This window comes from Myiozetetes cayanensis, unplaced genomic scaffold (assembly GCF_022539395.1).
Source record: "Myiozetetes cayanensis isolate MyiCay16 unplaced genomic scaffold, myiCay2020 scf32, whole genome shotgun sequence".
NCBI classification, from domain to species: Eukaryota; Metazoa; Chordata; class Aves; order Passeriformes; family Tyrannidae; genus Myiozetetes; species Myiozetetes cayanensis.
The window spans coordinates 984,769-1,006,627 of record NW_026087544.1 but is presented as its reverse complement, the minus strand read 5'-3'; the positions used below and the strand labels follow the sequence as shown (position 1 = coordinate 1,006,627).

The window sequence follows — 21,859 nt, the reverse complement described above, 5'->3', positions numbered from 1 at the left end:
TGCCTTCCCCTTGGGCCATCCTGCTGAGCCTCCTGTACCCAAGTGGGGACACCCCAGTCGCCAGTGGTGTAGCACCACTCCCGCTCCCAGTGACAGGATCTAAGGGAAGCCAAGAGCAGGATCCAACCTTGCAAAACTAGTCTGCACCCTCCTTTCACTCACCACCCATCCTGGCATGGCATGATGATGCCAACAGCTTTCTGCTGCCATAATCCCAAGGAGTGTTTTCCACAACACCAACATTTTTTCCCCCAAAGTATTGTCTCCTCTAAAGACAACTCCCCCTGAGCAGCTTGAGCAGGGGGCTGGGGGTGGGTGGGAGAGGGGCTGGGGCACCCTGCAGTGTCCAACTTAATCCCACAGTGATTACACCCAGACTAATCCTGGGCTACACCCAGGACGGCTGCACTCCGAGGAACGCTGTGGGAGCTGGCTGGATTTTGGAAAACAAGGCCATTTCTGTAGGTGTGTGACTGCACTGACCCACATTCACAAACTCTGGCTTCCAACTCCGCTCCCGGCTCCGCCGCCACCAAAGTAAATCCACCCGAGCCCTCCCAGCTCCCGGCTGCGCCTCGGGGGGAGCGGGGTCTGCACCCCACTGCCCTGGCTCTGCCCCCCACCACCCACAGCTCTGCAGCCCAACACCCACAGCTCTGCACCCCAACACCCCTGGCCTGTGGGTCCCCCAGCACCCGGTAGCTCCCTGTCCCCCAGACTGGGGGTGGTGGAGATTTAAACTCCTTGACCTTCCCGTCTCCGGCGAGGATTTAGCACTAAAGCCTCGACTTTCCAGTTCAAAGAGGGTTTTGCAACATTCCCGGCATCTATCCCTCGGCGAACCCTTTGAAAATAAAATAAATAAATAAGAGAAAGCGCGTGTGATCCGAAAACAGGGAGCGAAACACCCCTGGAGCCGCCGCGAGCGGGGCTGGGACCCGGCCCAGAGCCGGGCTGTGCAGACCCAGCCGTGTTTGCTTGGGGTCTGAGCCATCTCCCCCTGATCTGTGGAGCAGAGTTACCCGTCCCTGTGCACACACAAAGTCTCTAAACAAAATAACCCTCTCAAGCCCTTCGGTGGGGGGAGGAGGCTCTGCCTGCCTCGCTGGGTTCGCAGTGAATGACCCCACTGTTTTACATTTGCTGCTGAAAGATTTTGATGAGTCACGAGCTATTTCTGTAAATAATTAAAAAAAAAAAAAAGAAAAAAAGAAAAAGAAGGAAATGGACATAAAAAAAAAAAAAAAGGGGGGCCCCATGAACATTCATCTTTGGAAGATGGAGAAATTAAAGACTTCCCCCATCCCCTCTGTGCCATGCTCTGCCCCGGGGGGCTGTGGGCAGGTGATGGTATTGGGGGCAGAGGCACAGGGGCATCATGGTGTGCACGCTGGGGCAGCCCCACCACTGCCACTCACCCTGTGGACCAGTGGGGACCACAGCTCGGGGGTCTCAGTGATCTCCAGTGCTGTGGGGTGACGGGGCCCCGTCCCAGCCAGGGATGGAGCATCCCTGCAGCCCTTTGCAGGGAGGGGGCTGAGGGGGAAGAGGTAGTTGAGGAGGGTACAGTGCACCCACGGATGGGGAGGTGCCCCTCAGGTGCCTTGGGGCTCACACTGATCACGTTCCTGGGCAGGGTCAGCAAAGCCCCCCTGTCTGGAGCCTCTCCCGGGTTCCCAACACCCCCAGAGCATTGCGGGCGGCGGATCCTGCTGTGGGCAGGGCGTGGTGGGCTCACACCCACCAACAAGGTCCCCTTTGTCCTCCCTCCTGCCCAGGACCTGCAGGATGGGGGCTGATGGCCCAGGTTTCTGCAGTTGGGCAGGAGTTGAGGCTTTTGGAGAGGCTGGGGTGGCAAAAGTGGGTGCTACACCCATCCAATGCCCGCTCCCCCCATTCCTGCTCTTTTCCTTCCCAACTTACTAAAGCCACAATTATTCCCCCCAACACTTTGTGAGCCCCTGGTGCAGGGCATTCACAGCAAGCCTCTGGTGGCCCAGGGGTGGGTGACCATCGTGTTTGGAGGCCCCTTCTCAGCCCCGATCCTGGGGTGACACAGCCACATGGACCAGCAACCCCTACGACATCATCAGCTCAGGGAAGGGCCAGATCTCAGAGCAAGAACCCTTTGGCCACTTCCCTCCTGGCCCCAATATTCCAATTTCTTAATGCTCATTTAAAAACAAAACCCAAGAAACCAAAAGCTCTCCCTCCTTTTTTTTTTGGCTCTTTGGAGATATTTGGAAGCTGTGCTGGCTCTGTGCATTCAAGGCAGAGACTCCCCCCTAGTTGTGCTTCAAGGGCTGTGTGAAAATCCCATGGATCTGGAGCAAAGCATCGAGCAAGCTGGAGAGAAGGGTGGTATCCATCTGGATGCAGCTCCGGAGCACCAGGAGGGAAGAGGAGGAGAGGGGTGGGTGCTTTCAGCCAGCATTTTCTGGGTGCATGGAGTTGCTCTGCACCAGCAGCTGAGGGGAGGGCTTGACTGGTCCCAGTCTCTCCCCCTCATCCACATACTGGTTTAACAATCAACCCTGGAAAGCTTTCATGTCAAAAAAAAAAAAAAAAAAGGGGGCCCCATGAACATTCATCGTTGGAAGATGGAGAAATTAAAGACTTCCCCCATCCCCTCTGTGCCACGCTCTGCCCCGGGGGGCTGTGGGCAGGTGATGGTATTGGGGGCAGAGGCACAGGGGCATCATGGTGTGCACGCTGGGGCAGCCCCACCACTGCCACTCACCCTGGGGACCACTGGGGACCACAGCTTGGGGGTCTCAGTGATCTCCAGCGCTGTGGGGTGACGGGGCCCCGTCCCAGCCAGGGATGGAGCATCCCTGCAGCCCTTTGCAGGGAGGGGGCTGAGGGGGAAGAAGCAGTTGAGGAGGGTATAGTGCACCCACGGATGGGGAGGTGCCCCTCAGGTGCCTTGGGGCTCACACTGACCACGTTCCTGGGCAGGGTCAGCAAAACCCCCTGTCTGGAGCCTCTCCCGGGTTCCCAACACCCCCAGAGCACTGTGGGCGGTGGATCCTGCTGTGGGCAGGGCGTGGTGGGCTCACACCCACCAACAAGGTCCCCTTTGTCCTCCCTCCTGCCCAGGACCTGCAGGATGGGGGCTGATGGCCCAGGTTTCTGCACAGTTGGGCAGGAGTTGAGGCTTTTGGAGAGAGGCTGGGGTGGCAAAAGTGGGTGCTACACCCATCCAGTGCCCGCTCCCCCCATTCCTGCTCTTTTCCTTCCCAACTTACTAAAGCCACAGTTATTCCCCCCAACACTTTGTGAGCCCCTGGTGCAGGGCATTCACAGCAAGCCTCTGGTGGCCCAGGGGTGGGTGACCATCATGTTTGGGGGCCCCTTATCAGCCCTGATCCTGGGGTGATACAGCCACATGGACCAGCAACCCCTAAGACATCATCAGCTCAGGGAAGGGCCAGATCTCAGAGCAAGAACCCTTTGGCCACTTCCCTCCTGGCCCCAATATTCCAATTTCTTAATGCTCATTTAAAAACAAAACCCAAGAAACCAAAAGCTCTCCCTCCTTTTTTTTTTGGCTTTTTGGAGCTATTTGGAAGCTGTGCTGGCTCTGTGCATTCAAGGCAGAGACTCCCCCCTAGTTGTGCTTCAAGGGCTGTGTGAAAATCCCATGGATCTGGAGCAAAGCATCGAGCAAGCTGGAGAGAAGGGTGGTATCCATCTGGATGCAGCTCTGGAGCACCAGGAGGGAAGAGGAGGAGAGGGGTGGGTGCTTTCAGCCAGCATTTTCTGGGTGCATGGAGTTGCTCTGCACCAGCAGCTGAGGGGAGGGCTTGACTGGTCCCAGTCTCTCCCCCTCATCCACATACTGGTTTAACAATCAACCCTGGAAAGCTTTCATGTCAAAAAAAAAAAAAAAAAAAAAGGAAAAAAGTTTCTAGTTTAAAAGTTAAAAGCTCCAAGTGTTAAATCCATCAGAGCCAGATGCTCCCCCAGCGATGCTCCCGTGCCCTCCCCAGGGAGCTGTGGAGCCAGTGGAGGATGGGGACGCTCAGGGGGATGGGGACACCACCCCCTAATGCTGGGGCACCCATGGGTGCTGGCTCAGCTCCCCAGGTGGGTGGTGAGGGGCTACAAAGGCACGTTCAGCACACCCCAGGAAGCCACCGGCGAGCTGGACGCAGCTCAGAGCCCTGGAAAAGAGCCACTGGAAAAAAGATTAAGTGAGTTTGGCTGGGAGGGAGCGGCGGAGGGAAAGGGGATGTAGCAGTCTGTTAACATTGGCAGGGTCTGCACACAGATGGGAGCAGCCATTTCGGGGGGCTGTGAGGAGGCTGGGATCTGGAACCTCATTCTCATCCCCTCCTTGCTGCTGGCCATCGCTCCCTCGCTGCTGAAGAGCCTGCAGAGATTTTCAGGGAGAAGTTCTTCAGGGAAAGGGTTGCCAGGCATTGGAAGGGGATGCCCAGGGAGGTGGTGGAGTCCCCTTCCCTGGAGGTGTTCAAGAAATGACTGGATGTGGCACTCTGGTCTCTTGATCAGTCACAGGTTGGACTCGATGATCTCGGAGGGCTTTTCCAACCTCAGTGATTCTGTAAAAATGCACACTTTTTTTAACCAACAACCCTAAGAAAGCAGCCAGCACAGCAGCACGATAGGTAATTTATTTTATTGCATTTTATAATGCCATTGTCCATACAGATTACATGCAGCTAGACCTACTGTACAAGGGTTTACCGTCTGCCAACGCAGACACACGGAGCTCAGAGTACAAATACACAGCGAGGCTATTTCCTTTATACAGCACGAGGACGGCGGGAGGGAGGGGAGGGGTCGCTTTGTACACATCCGCCCTCCCCTCCACCCTCCGGCCCCCTCGGACCTCGTCCCACCTCCCCAGCATCACCTTCCCACCCAGCGCCAAAGAGGATGGGAACAGATGGGGAAAAACAGGAAAAGGTTGTGGCAGGGCTGGCGCTTCCCGGAGCAGCCAGGGGTGGGATGGATGTGCCCGAGCCATGGGCTCCCCTGGGACCATCGCGGGCACCTCCGCGGGTGCAGCGTCCCCCAGCCCCTGGCTCTGGCCTGTCCCGACCTCCCCCGACACTTCCAGGACAAAAACCTAGATCCAGGGAGAACCTCCGGGGCGTGAGGCTGGCCAGGGGTGTAAACAAAGCAAAGAAACCCTTTGGTTTGATGCAGGTTCAGCTGCTGCTCTCCCTTCCCCTCCAACGGCCCCCCCAGCAGCCACCAGTGCTACCAGCACCCCCTCCCTTGGAGCACTGGTGTCTGACCCCCTCCCCTGGGTACCTATTTGAGCTATCTGGGGGAAGACATCACTGAGAGGGAAAAAAAGGAAAAACACATGGAAAAATTAGTAATTCCTTCAGTGGGAGATACCAGAAAAATGCCTTTACGTACAGAGAGGTGGCCACAGCTTCCCCTCATAGAAGTGCCCTGTGTTGGGCAAAAACAGGAAATAAAACACAAAAATTCAGAAAAGCCCAAAAAGAACCACTTGTTTTGGTAGGTTTAAACCCAGAATATATATATCTCAATATATACAGACATACAATTCTGCCACACGTTGTGTTTGGTCCTTGATCCTCCCTCCCCCCGGCCTCCGGCGTGTGTTTGAGGTAAGACACGCAGAATTCAGTAAAATTCAAACCAGCCAAAAAATAAACCAGAGGGGTGAGAGGGGTGGGTGAGGTGGGGGACACACACACAGTACCTGCTTCAGGTGGGACCCTGCAGAGGCAGCTGGGCTGGGCAGGGGATAAGAGAAGGAATTAAATTTACCCCTGAGTATCAAACCGGGCACGTTTCCTGTGAAATCACCCACCAGGATTCCTGGGGAAGAGGCATCACCTGGAGCCACAGGACTTTCCAAACCTGTGCATGTGTTTAAAGAAAAAAACTCCTTTATACTTATATATTTATTTATATATATATATATAATATATAGAGAGAGTGCTCTTGGGAGCCGGGATGGCAGCTGAAAACCTCTGGGAATACTCAGCACAGAGGGGAAGGCGCCAGGTTTTCCTCACGGGGTCTGGGGGTGATGATGGCACACAGGGATTTTGGCTGAATCCATGGGGATCTGGAGGCCCTGGGAGGCATTTCAGGGGTGTCTGTACCTCTGGAAAAGCTTAAAAAAAATATAATCATACCCCCAGGAAGAAGCCCTGGAGGGCTCAGCAACGCCGGGGTGCCGGGGCCACCCTGGATTTATGCAGAATCCAGGGTGCAAAGCTGCCAAAAAATTAAAGAGCAGGAGGAAGGTGAGGGAGAAGGACCAGGAAGGGCAAAAAATGGGGAGCAGCCACTGAAACCTCCTCCAAGCAGTGAGGGGGTCTAACAGTGGGTGCTGGCACTGCCCGAAGAGGCACAATAACCCTTGCCCGGGAAGATGCCACCCCAAAATCCCAAAAGCCTGGATGGAGGCAGGAGATTCCCTGTGGAGGGTGAACCGTGGCCGAGCAGCAGTGAGGGGCTCAGGGGCTGCACCCCGAGGTCCAGCCTGTCCATCCCTCCCCGCCCCTTCGTACGAGTAAAGCAGCAATGGGCGACGCCGTCCCCCAGCAACACCCCCCGTGCCAGCTGTAAACTTGGTACTACAATAACTTAAAATCAAAAGAACTAGGAACAAGGAAAAAAACAGGGGAAAGAAAAACGGGAAAAAGAGAAAAAGAGAAAACGAGGGGAAAAAAAGAAAACGAGGGGAAAAAAGAAGAAAAGGAAAATAAAAAAGGGGAAAAAAAAAGGGAAAAGGGAAGAAAAGGGAAAAAAAAGAGGATAAAATAAAGTAGGTGGTGAAAATTCCCGGTGCTTCCAGCCTCACAGCTCCTTTGGCAGGATGGGGGGACAGGGCTGCAAAAGGGGGGGTCGGGTGGTGCCCCCCGGCCCGGGCAGGGTCTTTGGTGTCCGGCAGAGCCCGGGGGGTGCCGGGGCCGAGGCCGGAGGGGCCGGGAAGGGTCCGGGAGCCGGGGAAGGGGCAGGGAAGGGGCTGTCCCTGCGCTCGGGCAGCCGGAGAAGCGCGGGTGACACCTACAGGGGTGTTGGGGACCCGCGGGAGGGAGGGCGGGGGGAGCAGGGAAAACGCCGGATTTGGGAATGGGAAAGGGCCCCCCCTGCAGCCCCAGCCCGGAGGGGGTGCCGGTGACCCCCGTTAACAGCCCCACCGGGCTGTGTCACACGGGATGACACAGGGGGTGGCACAGGGGAACACGGCTGGGGTGGGGGGTTCTGCTCAGCCTCACCCCGGCTGCAGGGGGGAGCCAGGGACCCCCTTCTCCGCAGCCACCTGGGTACCGAGGATGCTTCAGGCAGGGAAAAGGATGAGTCGAGTTCGGGCTCACCCTGGGGACACCCCACAGCACCAGGAGCCCCCTGGGGAGGTCACAGAGGTGATGTGCGGACAGACAAAAACCACCCCCATCACCCATAGCTGTGTGCTGCATTTTCAGTGCTGCTCCCAGGGTGTCAGCCCCATGTCCCGTGGGGGTGACACAGCTCCCCAGTGTCTCATCCCGGAGTACCAGGGACAGGGAGGGACGGAACAGCCCTCGGGATGGCTCTGGGAGAGCCTGGGGCTGGGCTCAAAAACGAGAGCAGCCCCACGTCCACCACAGTGAGTCCCTCAGGACCCCACTGTGTGCCAAGACAGCCAGTGCCAGCCCGGCTGTGCCAGGGAAAGTGCTGCTCCCCAAGGAAGGTGATGCTCCCCAAGGAAGGTGATGCTCCCTGAAGCCAGCACAGGGCACTGGGGATGCCATGCTGCCTGCCAGGAGGAGGCTGGCACTGGGTACCCACATCACCACCCCAGAAAGAAAGAGCAGGGAGAAGAGGGGTGTTTGGTTGTGTTGTTCTCATTATTATTAATATTTTTTTTTTTTTTGGCATTAATACCATCTGTTCACCTGAACTACGGACCTTCTGTCTCTAGAAATCTTTTGGTATCTTCCCATCTGGACGCACACAAAAGGATAAGGAAAAGAAAAGATGAAAGCAGGAGCCCCCCTGCAACAGGCTCGGCTTGGGGGCCATGGCCAGGTTTGGCCACCATGGGGATCCACCGTGCTCAGCTTTGCTCCCAGCGGGATGGGATGACCCCCAGCTCCTCTGCAGGAGCCCCCAGGAGGAGGCTCAGTGTCGGGGGACGCTGTCCTCCTGCTCCACTGAGACCCTGCCCCGGCTTTGGAGGTGGAACGGGGCGTGCAGAGGATCGGGAGCCTTTCCCTGAAGTCGAAGTCAGGCCACTGGCCACCCCCACGAGGGCTGGGAGGTGTCACCCGCTGCAGCCACGCGGAGCAGGAACGGGGGAGCCGTGTCGTGGCGCTGGCAGTCGGCTGGGATGGTCAGCACTGCTGGGTGCCAGGAACCAGCTCGTGGAGGGCAGGAGCGTGGGGAGGCCGCTCTGCCTGCCAGGCAGTTGAGCAACTGGCCAGAGGTGACAAGGCAGAGGGGTCCCCGTCCCACTGACGTGCTGGTCCTCATCCTTCCCCAGCTTCAAGACAACGGTGCAGCCCGACATCCAGAGCAGGGCAGAGGACTCAGCGCCGTTTCTGCTGTTTCTTCCCCCAAAACTGGGTGGAGGCAGCACACGTGGGCAGGGTCCACGGTCCCTCCTAGTGCAAAACCCACCGAGGGCCCGAGGGGTGACAGTGGGTTCCTGCCGTCGCTCCCTCGGGGTTGGAGCCCCGCCGGGCAGCCGAGCAGCGTGGGGAGAGGGGACAAAGGAGCCTTCCCTGGGAGGGAAGGAGGGACCATTTCGGACAGAAACAACCTACCATCCTCGTTCACCAGTCACTAACCAAGGGAGGAGGGGAGAAAAAGTCCAGCTCTTGGGTTTCTGCTTCTCGTGCCGCAGGACGTGCCCGCGGCCGGGTCGGTCAGTCAGCGGCTGCAGCGCGGGGCAGTGGGAGCGTGAGGGACGCGCCGGCAGCAACAGCTTGTTGCCCCAAGGAAACCCTTTTGCTTTGTGGAAGTGCCTTTAAAGAACAGGTTAACGCCGAAGGTCACCTTGGGGAGGTGGGAGCGTCGTTTGGTCTCCGGCCGGGAGGGTGGGAAGGGTTTGCCCCTCGGTGGGGAGGAGGAAGGAGTCCTTAGGACAAGTCTTCCACTGGCAGCTCCTCCTCCAGGTCCCTGTCGTCGGGAATCGTCACATTCTGGTTGGTGGTGGCCATCAGCGACACAGGTCTGCTGTCGTCCTCCGCCTCCGCTGGTTCCTCCTTCACGTGCACTGGGTGGCTGTGGGGGGGAAGCCTTCAGCCTCGGGGGGCTGGTCCCCCCAGCCACAGCCCCACAAAGCTCTTGGTCCTAAACCCTCCTCACCCAGGGGACGGGAGCCATGGGAAGCAAGGAGCAGCTCGCGGTGCCCCATGTGTCACCGTCCTTTAGCTGCAAACCCTCCAGCACCCCAGTGCCCCCCGCCAGCCCCGTCCCTCGTGCCACCCAGGCTGACCTGTACTGCTGCGGGGACAGGCGTGGGCTGTTGCTGCCGTTGCTGTTGACCTGCTCCACGGTGCTGCTGACGTCGTCGTGGCCCACGTGCAGCATGGCACTGGCCGAGCTGGTGTTGATCATGGTGGGGCTGTTGAGCAGCGGGAAGCTGCTCTCTGCCAGCGCAGCCTGCAACAGAGAGCACGGAGCATCATGGAAACAGAATGGTTTGGGTTGGAAGGGACCTCAAAGATCACCAGTTCCACCCTCTGCCATGGGCAGGGACATCTTCCACCAGAGCAGGTTGCTCCAAGCCCCTCTAACCCAGCCCTGAACATTTCCAGGGATGGGGCAGCCACAGCTTCTCTGGGCAGCCTGTGCCAGGCCCTCCCCACCCTCACAGAGAAGAACTTCTTTTGTATCTCTAACCTAAATTTCCCCTATTTCAGTTTGAAGCCACTCCCCTTGTCCCTCACTACAGTTCCTGATGAAATGGGACCGTGGAGGGGTTTAGTGCCCCCGTGTCCCAGGCAGGGACAGAACAGGGTCCTTACCTGGTAACTTGCATTAAGTGCTCCATAACCGAGTCCTGAAATCATATTTTTGACTAAGGTCGGACTCCTGCAGAAAGAGAGGGAGAGAAGGGTGCAGGGCTGAGCGCTGCTGGCCTGGGGACAGGGACACTGGCAGCAGGGGCAGGTGTGAGCACAGCTCCCAGGCTGTGTCCATGGCAGAGGAGCACCCACCCTGTCATCTTTGGTGGCCTTCGCTTTTGGTACTCGTGCTCGTCCACGGTCCACACGGCTCCCTTGACGTTCTCCACGCGCACGAAGCACTTGTGCAGGCTCAGGTTGTGGCGGACGGCGTTCTGTGGGCAGAGAGGGCGGGAGCTCAGTGGTCTGACCCTCATCCCACTGCCCAGACGCTCCTCTTCCTCACCATCCTCCTCCTCGGCCAGGTCCCCACAGCTCTGGGCTGTCCTGGCCACCCCAACACTCCCCAAAGCCACCCAAGCTGCTGTGAGGGCTCCCCCACTCCATCAGCACTGAGGGGGTTGAGTTGTTGAGCCCCCAAACCACACGTGGGACACGACCCCGTTTCGAGGACCTTGGCCAGATGCTGAGGAAGATGGGGACAGTATGGGACAAGTGACAGCAGCAAGGACCGGGAGCAGAACCACGCTCTCTGCTCGGCAAAGCCAGCTAATCTTCCCCTTTCTTTTCCTTTCCCCCACCCTCCCGTTTTGGTCCTTTCCCTCCCTTTCTTCTTTACATCGACCATCTTTACATTTCTAAATGTAAAATAAAGAGACACACACGTAGGCAGACAGCACAGCCCCGAGAGATACCAGCTCCCTTTTCCCCTTCCAACTCCCTGCCATTTGCTACTGCCCCTATTTCATTACCAATTTTAATTTGCCTCTAATTAAATCCTGTGTATTTTTCCGACTCACTTGCTAATCCATGAGGGAGGCAGGAGGCTGGAGTGGAATCTCTCCGAGCTATAATTACAAAGGGCCTAATCACGCCGGGGCTCTGCCTTTGAATAAATTTCCTTGCATTAAGGTTCTCAGATTCTCTGCCTTGCAAATGAGAATGACCCCAATTTCAGGAAGTTGGCCTCGGAGGGTTTTTTTTTTCTCTCTTTTTTTTTTTTTTTTATTTCGAGTCCTGATTCGTGATGAGAGACTAATTCGTTACGCTAAAACATTAACAGCAATTTAAAAGGTCGAACGGGGGCTGTATAAACAAAGGAGCTGGCCAGCACAACAAGGCAAGAGGAGGCACAAGGACTGAGCCCCCCCGCACTGCCAAGTGCCAGAGTGCCCAGGAACACATCAGATGGCACCAGTGCCCCTTTCGCTTCTCATTTAAGGAGAAAAACAAACAAAGCTGGGCCCTTCCCTTGTCCTCCATCCACCCCTCTCTCCTGGGGAAGGAGCTTCAGGCCCAGTCAGTGCTGTCTGATGTGATTTTTTGGGGGGAACCCCTGCAGGACCCCACAGATCGGGAGCTGACTCAGTTTCTCGGGCGTGGTTGAAGCCAGGTCCCAGCTCAGAGCCACTGTCACTGTCACCCAAAGGGCCACGCTCCATTTGGGCCATGCCCTGCTGTGAGGCACCGCTCAGCCTCAAACCCCACGCTGCCATCTCCCAGGGTCAGGCTGCACAGCGCTGTGCAGACATCCCAGGGACCTGGAATTCCAATGAGGACCCAGAAATCCATGGGGGAGCAGGACTAGCCCCTGTCCCCCACTCTGTCCTCACACCATCCCCTGCCTGGGGCCTGAAGTCCAGCCAGGACTGGGGCCACTGCCCTTGAACTGCTGTCCCTGGTGAGCAAACACAGGACGTCCCTCCCTCGCCAGATCCTGCCCACACTCCCCTTCCTCCTTCCTCCATGTGCTGGGACTCCTCATCCAAGCAATGCCCTGACTGCAGCCACGAGTGTGGCAGAGCAGAACCTTCCCTGCCCACAGAGACACAGGCCCAGCAGTGCCCATGTCCCCCCTCTCTCCCTGGTGACAACCCCCTGCTCCGAAGCACCCAGGTGGGGATGTGCCTGCAGAGGCTCAAGTGGAGGTAAAATAAATCCTGGCAGCGGGCAGGATGCGGCTCAGCATCCCCAGAGCCTGGGATGCCCCATCCCTGTGCTGGGCATCGGGCAGGGAGCTGTGCCCAGGACACGGAGGAGGTGCCAGGCGAGCCCCCCCTGGCATGGGATCCACCCCCACGGTGCCTCAGCCCAGCGTGGCTTTTGTATTTCGACAGAGTATTTGTTCAGAGCCAGCCCCGCCTGCTCTGTTTGCTTCTCATCTCTCTTCTCTAATGGTGTTTGCTTTACACCCTCCACCCACTCCCTGGGCTGTGCTGGGGGCTCCCTGTGGGTCCCCCCCAACTGTGGGGATGGGGCACCCACTCTGGTCCCCAGCACCCCTGTCCCATCCCAGGGGAGCTACAGGAGATGAGGGAGAAGCTGCAGCAGAAATGGTGGTTTTCAAAGAGAGGAAATACACAATTTTTTCCTGTGTATCCCACTCCAGAAGAAGCAGCCTGACCTTGGACACTGGAAGTTATGAAGGGAAGTATCCCCCCTCCAGCTCTTTTTAATCTCCTGCCATCCCTTTTGGTGACAGAACAGGATAAAATGAAGAAAAAAAAACCAGGGCTGGGAGATGCCCTTCTCCAACTCTGCCCTTGGTAACACAGGGTGTGCAGAAACCGCAAAAACCCTCCCAAAATATTTATTCCTTTCAGCCGATAAAAAGGTGGGAAAAAGACATTTCACCTGCCAGTACCTCATTCCAGAGAGGGGCACTTGCAGTGCTGCCCGTGTGCAGCGAGGGGCACTCCAGTCCGACACAGCCCATGGCCAACCCCAAAACTGCCCCCAGCTCCATCCCACCAGCTCCATCCCAGCGCCCTCCTCCCGCCCGGCATGCCGGGATGCTCCGGATGGGCCGTGCTCCAGGGGCCACCCAGAGTGCTGGGGAGCCAAAATGCCTGTTATTCACCCAAGAGTTCTCTGCAGATCCCAGCTCGGATCTGCCACAGCGACACACGGGGGCCCTGGGCTCCAGGAGAACGATTCCTCCTCCTCCTCAACCCTCTCAGAACGCTCCATCTCGCTTGCACCTCGCTGATTCTAATTATTCTCATTTTAAACTAACACGTGTCCCTCTGCCACTTCACTCCTTGCTGCCCTGAGTGGGAGGGAGCTGAGCTGTGTCTCGCTAAATACGTGCAGCAGGAAACAATAAATAAATGGATCCTTCCTGGTCAAGGCAATAACTGAACCACAGAACTGCTCCTTCCACAACTCCCTGCTCCTCTGAGATGTGTTTTCTCAGCTCTCAATTTCTAAATAACCAAAGGGGAAGCAGCCCCGGCACCCACGTGCTGCCCCAAAATTCACCTCCATCAGCCCAGGCCGGTTACAAACGGCTCCTCAGTGACAAAAACTTTCAGTACCCGCCTGTACAGCACCGTGCACGGGGTGGGGGGACCTGATGGGCACAGACACCTGCTTGGGGTCTGGCAGAGGAGTTCCCCTCGCTGATGGTTCCCCTGCCACCTCCACTCCCCATCCATTCCCCTGGCCCAGAACCTGCACCCCCAGCCACACTGAGGCCCAGCCACCTCGTCCCTCAGAGTCACCTGCCCCCAGGTCATCATTAACCTTCCTGGCTATTTCAAGTGTCTCTCTTTTGTCTCTGCCCTTCTCCTCCAGCCTCAGCTCCACGGAAAAGCCCAGGACTTTACAGCGCAGGGATGATGTGCCCTCACAGACCAGGGACGCATTTTGGGGAGGGAAAATGGGGGATTTATCCATAAAATCATCTCCTGCACTATCTCACAGCTGTGCAATAAACTGGTCCTTTACCAGAGGTGCCCACACAAGCTCCCACAGCAGGCAGTCCCAGGTGGGATGGGGTGAGCCCGGTGGGACGAGTGAGCCTGGTGGAATGGGGTGAGCCCGGTGGGATGGGGTGAGCCCGGTGGGATGGGGTGAGCCTGGGTGGGATGGGGTGAGCCCGGTGGGACGGGGTGAGCCTGGGTGGGACGGGGTGAGCCTGGGTGGGACGGGGTGAGCCCGGTGGGATGGGGTGAGCCTGGGTGGGATGGGGTGAGCCGGGTGGGACGGGGTGAGCCCACGGTGCCAAGCAGGGCTGCTCTCACCTTCCAGGTGGCCGTGTTCCTCCGGAAGTAGGCAAACATCCGCGTGAACCAGTTATAGATTTCATTCAACGTTAGCTGCCTGTCGGGGGTCTCCAGGATGGCCTGGGGAACCGGAGAGGGGACAAGAGCATCACTCACGATGCCCCGCTGGGCATCGACGCCCTTCCCGTGGTGAGGCATGAGGGGCAGAACTGGGGGTTCAGCGGGTGTGGGGGCTCCCCCAGGACAGAGAGAGAGCACAGTTGTGGGCGAGGTGCCCCACAGGCAGGTCTCGGGGTGCAGAGCTGGACCCCACGGCATGTGGAGCCACTGACCTGCCGGATGAGCGACGCGTACGTGAAGGGCGGCCGGACGTCAGCGTTCTTGTAGAACTCGTGATTCTGTGCAAGCTCTGGGGGAGCGACAAGAAAGGGGGGGGCAAGGGGTGAAGGGACCCACTTTGGGACCCAGGGACTGCACCGTGGAGGGTGCTGAGCCCCACCCCGCAGCTCACCTGAAGATATCGGGGTGCAGAACTTCTCCGAGTTCCTCCTGCGGATGGGCCCCACGTTGTGTAAAGTGGAAGAGCTGATGACGGAGGGGCCCTGCCGCAGGGGGGTGATGGGCGCCGTGGCGGAGGTGGGGGGATGAGGTAAACCGTCGGGGAACGTGTCGGAAGTGCTCTTGGAGAGGGTGGCACTGGAGACCAGGTTCAGCTGCACAGACAGGGGGAGGGAGGATGGGTGGTTGGGAAGGCAGGGGCTGGGAGAGCCCCCGGCGCACCGGGAGCTCGGCAGGGCTGAGCTGGCTCGTGCCCCAGAGCAGGTAGGGAGGGGCTCACAGGGGGACACTTGCTGGGCTTGGCAGGGATGGGATGCAACCAAGGGAGAGGATGCAACCATGGGAGAGGATGCACCTACAGGCCTGGATGCATCCACTCCATGGAGAGCTGCCAGAGCAGCACAACACCCTGCCACAGGCTGCATTTCCCTCCTGCACCAGCACAAGGGACCAGGCTGTGTGTGATGGAGAATGTCCATCCCACGGAGCTCACCCAGTGGTGACCATGCACAGGGCAGGGAGGGGACAGCAGTGAGGGGGAAGGGGAGAAGAGGGGGTGACTGTGGGGATGTAGAGGGCAGGAAGGGGACTCACGCTTACAGGCTGGCTGAAAGGCTTTGGCTCTGAAGGTCTCATGTGAAGATGGGCCATCATTGCTTGGAGACGCTCGCTCTCCTTGGCCAGCTGTGGGAAGCAAGAAGCAGGAGGAGATGGTCAGGCAGTGCCCAACTCACCATGGAGGTGCCCATGGCCTGGAGGAGCTGCCAACGAGCCCCAAGCCCTGGCCTGGGCAGGCAGCACCCTCCATGTCCCCTGCAGCACCCACTGTGGGGGGCAGGGGGGCCATTCCAGCTCCATGAGTGCAGTTAGATGAAAAATCTATGGTGAAAGGGAGCCCTTCCCCATCCCTCCATGCTGCCACTCACCAGCAAGGCCACCCACCACAGCCCTCACGCTCTCTCCTGGGTGCTCTCATCCCCGTGCCCTGGTGCCTGCCGTCCCTGTCCCCTTCGCCCTCCTCCTGCTCCCCAGCAGCTCCCTGTCCACCCACCCACCCCTCCATCCATCCACTCGGCCGCCCAACATCGCTCTAATTGCTCCCTCCCGCCTGTTTACTCCCCAGAGTGCGGAGAAGGGTGAAATATTCACTGTGGCACCAGGAGAGATTTTGAGCCCGGCGGAGGCGATGGGATCTGACACCCGCTCTCTCCCCGCCACCTTCCCTTTCCAGCGTGACCCTCAAAGCTCGGGGCTCGGCCACCTCCCCTCACTCCACCAGCTCCCACCAGCCGAGCCCCGTCCCTGGGCGAGGAAGGAGTTAAAGGCAGGAGCCAGAGCGGAGTTTGCTGCAAGTTTGGAGCAGCTCAGATGCTGTCGTGGTGCTCATTAGAGCTGACAGGTCTCCCCTCGTGATGCAGACGCTCCGCGCCGGCACAGCGGGAGCTCCGCGCTCAAAACTTCATAATTGGTGGCTCCGTGGCAGGTTCCTCTCTGCACACACAGCTCTGCTCGCCCTTCAGCTTTTTTTTTTTTCCCCCCTTCCTTCCCCTCCCCTCTTTAAGCCCCAGTAATTGCTTTCAACCTCTCGCTTTGGCGAGGGCTGGGGAGCAGGATGGATTGCAGGGATCACCCAGGAGGCTGCAGCCTCTCCCCCATCCCACAGTTCGCCCCAAGCTGCTGTGACTCGGGGTGGAGGCTCCCAAGGGTGCCCCACATCACATCCCACTGGCCCCCCAGGCCAGTGTACCCTGTGATGTCACACATACACTACCCTGAGCTCCTGCCAGCCCCAGCTGGGCACCCAGACACTGTCACACCATGGGGGTCTTGGTGACTGACCCCCTGACAGACCCCTGCCCTGTCCCTCTTTCAAGTCCTGAGATGAAAACTCCCCATTTCCTCCCCTTTCCCCCCTCCCTTCTCCATTAACTGAATTATGCACAGCACGTTGGGAGCCAGAGATGCTGCGAGAGGCTCTATTTAAAGAACTGCCTTTCCAAAAATAGCACCCCGAAGTTGGGCTCCACAGACCACGCTCAGCCACCAAAATAAGTGGCCTGATTTCCAAGGACCCCAGTGGCCCTGTAGCTCCCACGGAGGTGGCACAGCTCATATCCCACCTGTAGGCATGAACCCTCCTGGCAGCACGTGCCTTCCACGTCTGTGGCATCTCCCTGTACCCACAGGGACACTCTGGGCAGGAGGGATGGCTCGTCCTTTCCTCCAGCCCCACCACAGTCATACAGGAATGCTGCTATGGGGGGAACCAGACTGAGATTTGCCCAGGGCCTGATCTCCACCCACACGTAGCCCAGGGCCAGCACTGCTGTCCGGGTAGGATGTTTGAAACGAGTCCCCAGGTGGGTGGTTACGGTTCCCAACCTCCCTACTCCCCCCTGAGGAGAGCAGCCAAGGCACGGAGTGCAGAGGGGCAAGGAAATGGCTTTTTACACCCATGTCAGTGGAGGCAGGGGCAGCACCCACCTGTATCTCCAGCTGCTGTACCACTTGCATCTGGACTCGACACTGGGCCGTGCTTCGGTCATCAAGTGCATGTTCTGTGTTGAGGTGTCTGGGGAGGAGAACATGGAGGGTTATGTCTGGACATGCCCAAAATGCTCCCCCTCAGCTGGGGCCACACCTGGGATCAGCCCTGACCTGTAAATTGCTCAGGGATGCTCTGGCAGTGGTGCCCGAAGTGGGATGAGCAGAAAGGAAACTGAGGCATGCAAGTGACTGAGCACACCAGGCTGTGCCACCTCCCCAGGCTGGATGGGTGGCCATACCCACCCAGCCCTGCCTGTGGCACCACACGGTGTTCAGGAGCAGCCACTGGCTGATGGGAAGCCCACGGATTTTCCTGGAGAAGGCTGCTGGCAGAAGGTGCCAGGAGGACCTGAGGAGCAGGTTTCCAGGACAAAGGTGTCATTATGGAGATCGACTTACACCCTCTAAGGAAACCCCCGAAGGCAGAAGGTGGCATTTCCAGGGTGTTCCTCATCCTACCACTCCTGTTTAAGAGGTGCTTTATGTTTGTGAAGCAGAAGGACCTTTGGTCCTCACTGCTCTCCTCCTCCTCGGGAAGGGGAAGGACTCCTGAGGATGACACTTGTTGCAGAGACAGGGACATCCTTGTGGGGGTCCTCGCCCCCAAACCCAGCCTGGGGATGCCCCCATGAGAAGGCGCCTCAGGAGCTCCTCTCCACCCTCAGTCCGGATGCAGAAGACAGCAGGAGTCTCACCCTGCTGTTTGTGAGAGACTTCCAGCCCCAACTTGCACAAACAAGCCAGGTAACTGGGCCCAGCTGCCAAGCCTGCAGGTGAGCAAAGCCCCTGGTGCCTCAGCCCTGCTGCTCTCCCTGCATGGCAGAGCGAGGGCACGGCTGCTTCTCCAGGGCTGTCAGATCCTAGGCTGTGCCAAGCAGGAATGAGACATCTCCCACTGACCCTCACCCTTATAAATCACTGCTCTAAGGCCATGCTGCCCCTTTCCACCCCAATATTGGGGCTCCCTGAGCTGCTCCACAGAGGAGATGCTCAGAGGAGGCTCAAAGCTGGTGCTCAGACTCGAGGCCAGGCCAACTCTCCAGCCGGGCTCGGCCTTTGGGAGCTGGAAGTTTTCTACCTGCCTGTCCCACACCCTGACATGTCCCCACATTAGCAGAGAGGGGACAGAAACCCTTCACCTGTGTTTCTGGGAGCCTGTCCCTCGGGAAGCTTGGGCTCAGGGGGCAGGCAGGTGGGATGCAGGGATCTCACAGCCCTGGCTGGCACAGCACAGCTCTCCTGGCACTGTCACCCAGCCCTGGCCATCCGCTGCCAACTCCAGCTCCAGCTTCCAAACCAGAGCTTGCTCATCTGCCCTGTGCCATTCAAACATGCCCTGCAAAGTGGGAGGAGATGTCTTATCTGGGTTCACCTATGAGTCAGAGGCAGAGGAAGGAGGACACAGGAGCCTGAATCACTCACTCACCACCCCAACCTCCCCAGGCTGCCTTCACACCTCCTCATCCTCCCGTGTAAGGCCTCTGCCCAGCTCCTGGCCAGGGAATGAAAAGGCTGGTGAGGTCCGAGGGGTGCTCCCACCGGAGCCAGAGGCGTGGCAAGGGCAGGGTCAGCCTGCAAAACCCCAAAAGCTGGCGGATGGAGAGCACGGCGCGCGCCCGGCGCCTCGGCCGAGCAGACAGCCGGGGAGGCGGGGGAAGGAGCGAGCAAGCCCGTCAGTTCCTTCTGATGTCTTTGCTAAAAATCCTGGCTACAAAGAGATCTAATTGCAAATGAACTAATTAAGTAAACCTCTGACGAAGCGTGAAAACAATTTGTTTGACCCTGACGCTGGCAGAGGGCTCTCCGACAGCAGAGTTAATCAGTCAGCGCTGGAGCCCACAAGCGGTGTCAGCGGGGCTCCCGCGCTGCCATCTGCTCCCCCCTGCGCCCCCCAGGAGGGAGCCGGGAGCCCCCCGCGCCTGCTGCCGGCGCCTGCCCGCTCCTGCCTCCTGCACGGGGTCTCTCCTTCTCTGGAATCATCGACTCACCGAATGGGTGGGGTGGGAAGGGACCTTAAAGCCCATCCAGTTCCACCCCCCTGCCATGGGCAGGGACACCTTTCACTGGCCCAGGTTGCTCCAAGCCCCATCCAACCCAGCCTTGGACACTTCCAGGGATGGGGGAACTCCAGCAGCAACCCCTGGTGTGTTCTCTCCTTCTGCATGGGGTCCCCCTGGCCCTGGGCAGACACTTTGGGGTATTTGGACCTACTTCCAGGATCTTCCCCTCTACTGGTTCCATTCTGTCCCAGCCTCAGAGTGTGGGTTGTCCCCTCCTCCAAAAAAAACAACCTCCCCCAAAAAGGGGACACTTACTTGACAAACTGTCCCAAGTCCTCACAGAGGGTTTCGCAGCCGGGCCACTTGCACTCTCCGTGGCCGTAGAGCGGGTGGGAGCCAGGGGTCTCTTCGTGGGAAGAGCTGCACAAGAGGGAAAGGGGCCATGAGACAGCCGGGATGCTCCACCATTCCCGTGCACAGGGACAGCCCTCAGGCACCCACAGGAGACCCCCCCCGGGATGGCTCACTGTCCTCCACGGGCACGTGGGTGCAGCCAAACAGCAACAGGACTTGTTTATGGGGTAGGCAGAACTTCCCCTCACCCATCCCCAGCCCTGCTGCCAACGCCACAGTCGACAGATCCCAGCCCCTTCCACCTCTCCAGGAATGAAAACACAAAGTGCCAGGGCCCGACCCGGCTCTACCTGTCCCTTCTCGGCGTGTGCATGGTGCTCTGCCCATTGGGCAGAGGGTGATGGGAGATGGGAGGCGAGACCTTGGCGGCCGAAAACGAGGTAGAGTTGGAGGTGTTGGTGGTGAGGTCAAGACCTTCTTGCTTAATGCTGTCCTCGACGGGCTGGGCGGCCGTGACCTCTTTCCAGAGCTGCTGGAGGTCCGAGGGGCACACGGCTACGGCAGGAGAGAGTGCCCGGGGTCAGCAGGGGCACGGGGCAGAACCCACAGCACCCACAGGGTCCTTCCCTGCCCCCTGGCACAGCTCAGCTCCCCAGACCTCACCCAGTACTGGGAAACCATCACCTAAAGCCAGGCACAGCCCACGACACCAGAAGTGGCAAGGGGAGGCTGCACAGCCCCACCAGGGAGCCCAAAACAAGGCGCTCTCAGCACCCAGGGGGCCACACAGAGCTGTTCCCAGGAGGGAGGAGACCCCTCCTCCCCACACCCTGGCACCCCTATGCCACAGGAAGAGGTGCCCCAGTCCTGCACTCCTCTGCCAAAGGAACCCAGGAGCCCAGCCCTGCACCAGCTCTGACCGCTGATGCCGTCAGACCTCAACTTTAGGAAAAGCATTAGGAAAAACAACAGCCCCTCCCCAGCCCCCCTCACCCAGAGCAGGGGAATCTGCAGCCATGGCCCCCCCCCGTGGGGGGCACCCCGGGTGGGGGTCCTTACCTTGGGGCAGGGTCTGCAGGGGCACTGTGCCCTGCCCTGGCGGGAGGCTCACCAGGCCCTGGCGCTGCAGGTTTAACAGGTGCTGCTGCTGGAGCTGCTGCATCTGCAGGAGCTGCTGCTGGAAGGCCAGCTGCTTGTTCCCCAACGGCTGCCGAGACAAAAGGGACAAATCCAGGCGCCTTATTCCCAGCCCCGCAGGGGAGGCAGGGGCTGGAGGCCACGAGGAGGGGTGCTGGGGGCCAGGGGTGCTGGCGGTGGGGGCACTGTGCCTGCCCGTGTCCCCATCCTGCTGCGGGGCCTGCTCAGCTCACGGCTGAGCCGGACGGAGGCTTTGATCTATCGGAAGAGGAGGGGAAGGAAAGGAAAAGGGGAAGGGAAAAATAAAGCACTGGAAAGAGAGGGAGTGAGCGGAGCTGGGAGTTGCTCGGAGCAAAGAACCAGCTGTGCTGGGAGGTGGGTGTGAACTCCAGCTCTGGGGTCCCATGGGGGAGGCTCAGCTGCAACATCGCTGTAAAAAAAGGGGGCTCCCAGCACCCTGGATGCACAGGATCCCCCCTTTAAGCCACAAAATGATCCCTATTTGTCAAAAACGACCACTATGAGCCCCTTCCTGGTGAGGAGCTGAACAACTGTCTGCAGGGGAGGGGGTGCCCATGCCCCAGCCACAGGCACCCCCCAGGTAGGGGACTCTCCCCCCGTCCCCAGGAGCCAGCCATGCTCTGACCAGCATCGCTGGCCCTAAACTAGTTAGGCAGGACGGGTCCCTGGGGAGGCGCCGAGAAATCCATGAGAATTAAGTGAAGGGGAGAGAATTCAATTAGGGCTGGGGACAGGCAGCTGCTAATCCGAGCCGGGCAGGAGAGGGGAGCTGCCCCGGGGCTGCCCGGCCTCATTAGCGGGGCAGGCGGCCCCATGACCCCACGAACCCCCCGAGCCCCCCTGTTTGGGCAGACGGTGCTGGCAGGGAGCGAGGAGCTGGAGAGCACTGGCCAAGCCCAGGCTGGAGCACATCCCCCATCTCACTGCACTGGGGAGCAGGGGCACTCTGCAGACCCCCAAAGAAGTATTTCCATGTCTTTGTCCTTGCTGATGAGCACAAGAGCTGTGCACTGGGAAATGTCCTTGTTTTTCCTGAGTGTTGTAGGGATTCAGGCCCTGATGCACTGGGAATCCCAGGGACCTGGCACATCTCCTGATGATTCCCGAGGCTACATCAGCAGACAGACTCTCCACGGCAAGCCCATGGGATGCAGGTGGATCC

At 58.9% G+C, this 21,859-nt stretch overlaps 1 protein-coding gene across 4 annotated transcripts in view; it reads right to left on the bottom strand.

Annotated features, from left to right (window-relative positions):
- Positions 1–4,627: 4,627 nt before the first annotated feature.
- FOXP4 (forkhead box P4) overlaps positions 4,628–21,859 on the bottom strand; it is a 56,270-nt gene continuing 39,038 nt past the window's right edge. For 3 of the 4 annotated variants that reach the window (XM_050326880.1, XM_050326879.1, XM_050326881.1), the window contains exons 6-17: positions 20,599–20,746; positions 19,890–20,094; positions 19,501–19,605; positions 17,123–17,210; positions 15,233–15,322; positions 14,592–14,793; positions 14,413–14,489; positions 14,099–14,200; positions 10,167–10,288; positions 9,975–10,041; positions 9,443–9,609; positions 4,628–9,228 (exon numbers count right to left, since the gene is read on the bottom strand). In XM_050326880.1, the coding sequence (XP_050182837.1) occupies positions 9,084–9,228; positions 9,443–9,609; positions 9,975–10,041; positions 10,167–10,288; positions 14,099–14,200; positions 14,413–14,489; positions 14,592–14,793; positions 15,233–15,322; positions 17,123–17,210; positions 19,501–19,605; positions 19,890–20,094; positions 20,599–20,746 (1,518 nt within the window). In that variant the 3' untranslated portion in view covers positions 4,628–9,083. The remainder of the gene's footprint in view (positions 9,229–9,442; positions 9,610–9,974; positions 10,042–10,166; positions 10,289–14,098; positions 14,201–14,412; positions 14,490–14,591; positions 14,794–15,232; positions 15,323–17,122; positions 17,211–19,500; positions 19,606–19,889; positions 20,095–20,598; positions 20,747–21,859) is intronic. The other variant, XM_050326883.1, reaches the window with a different exon arrangement.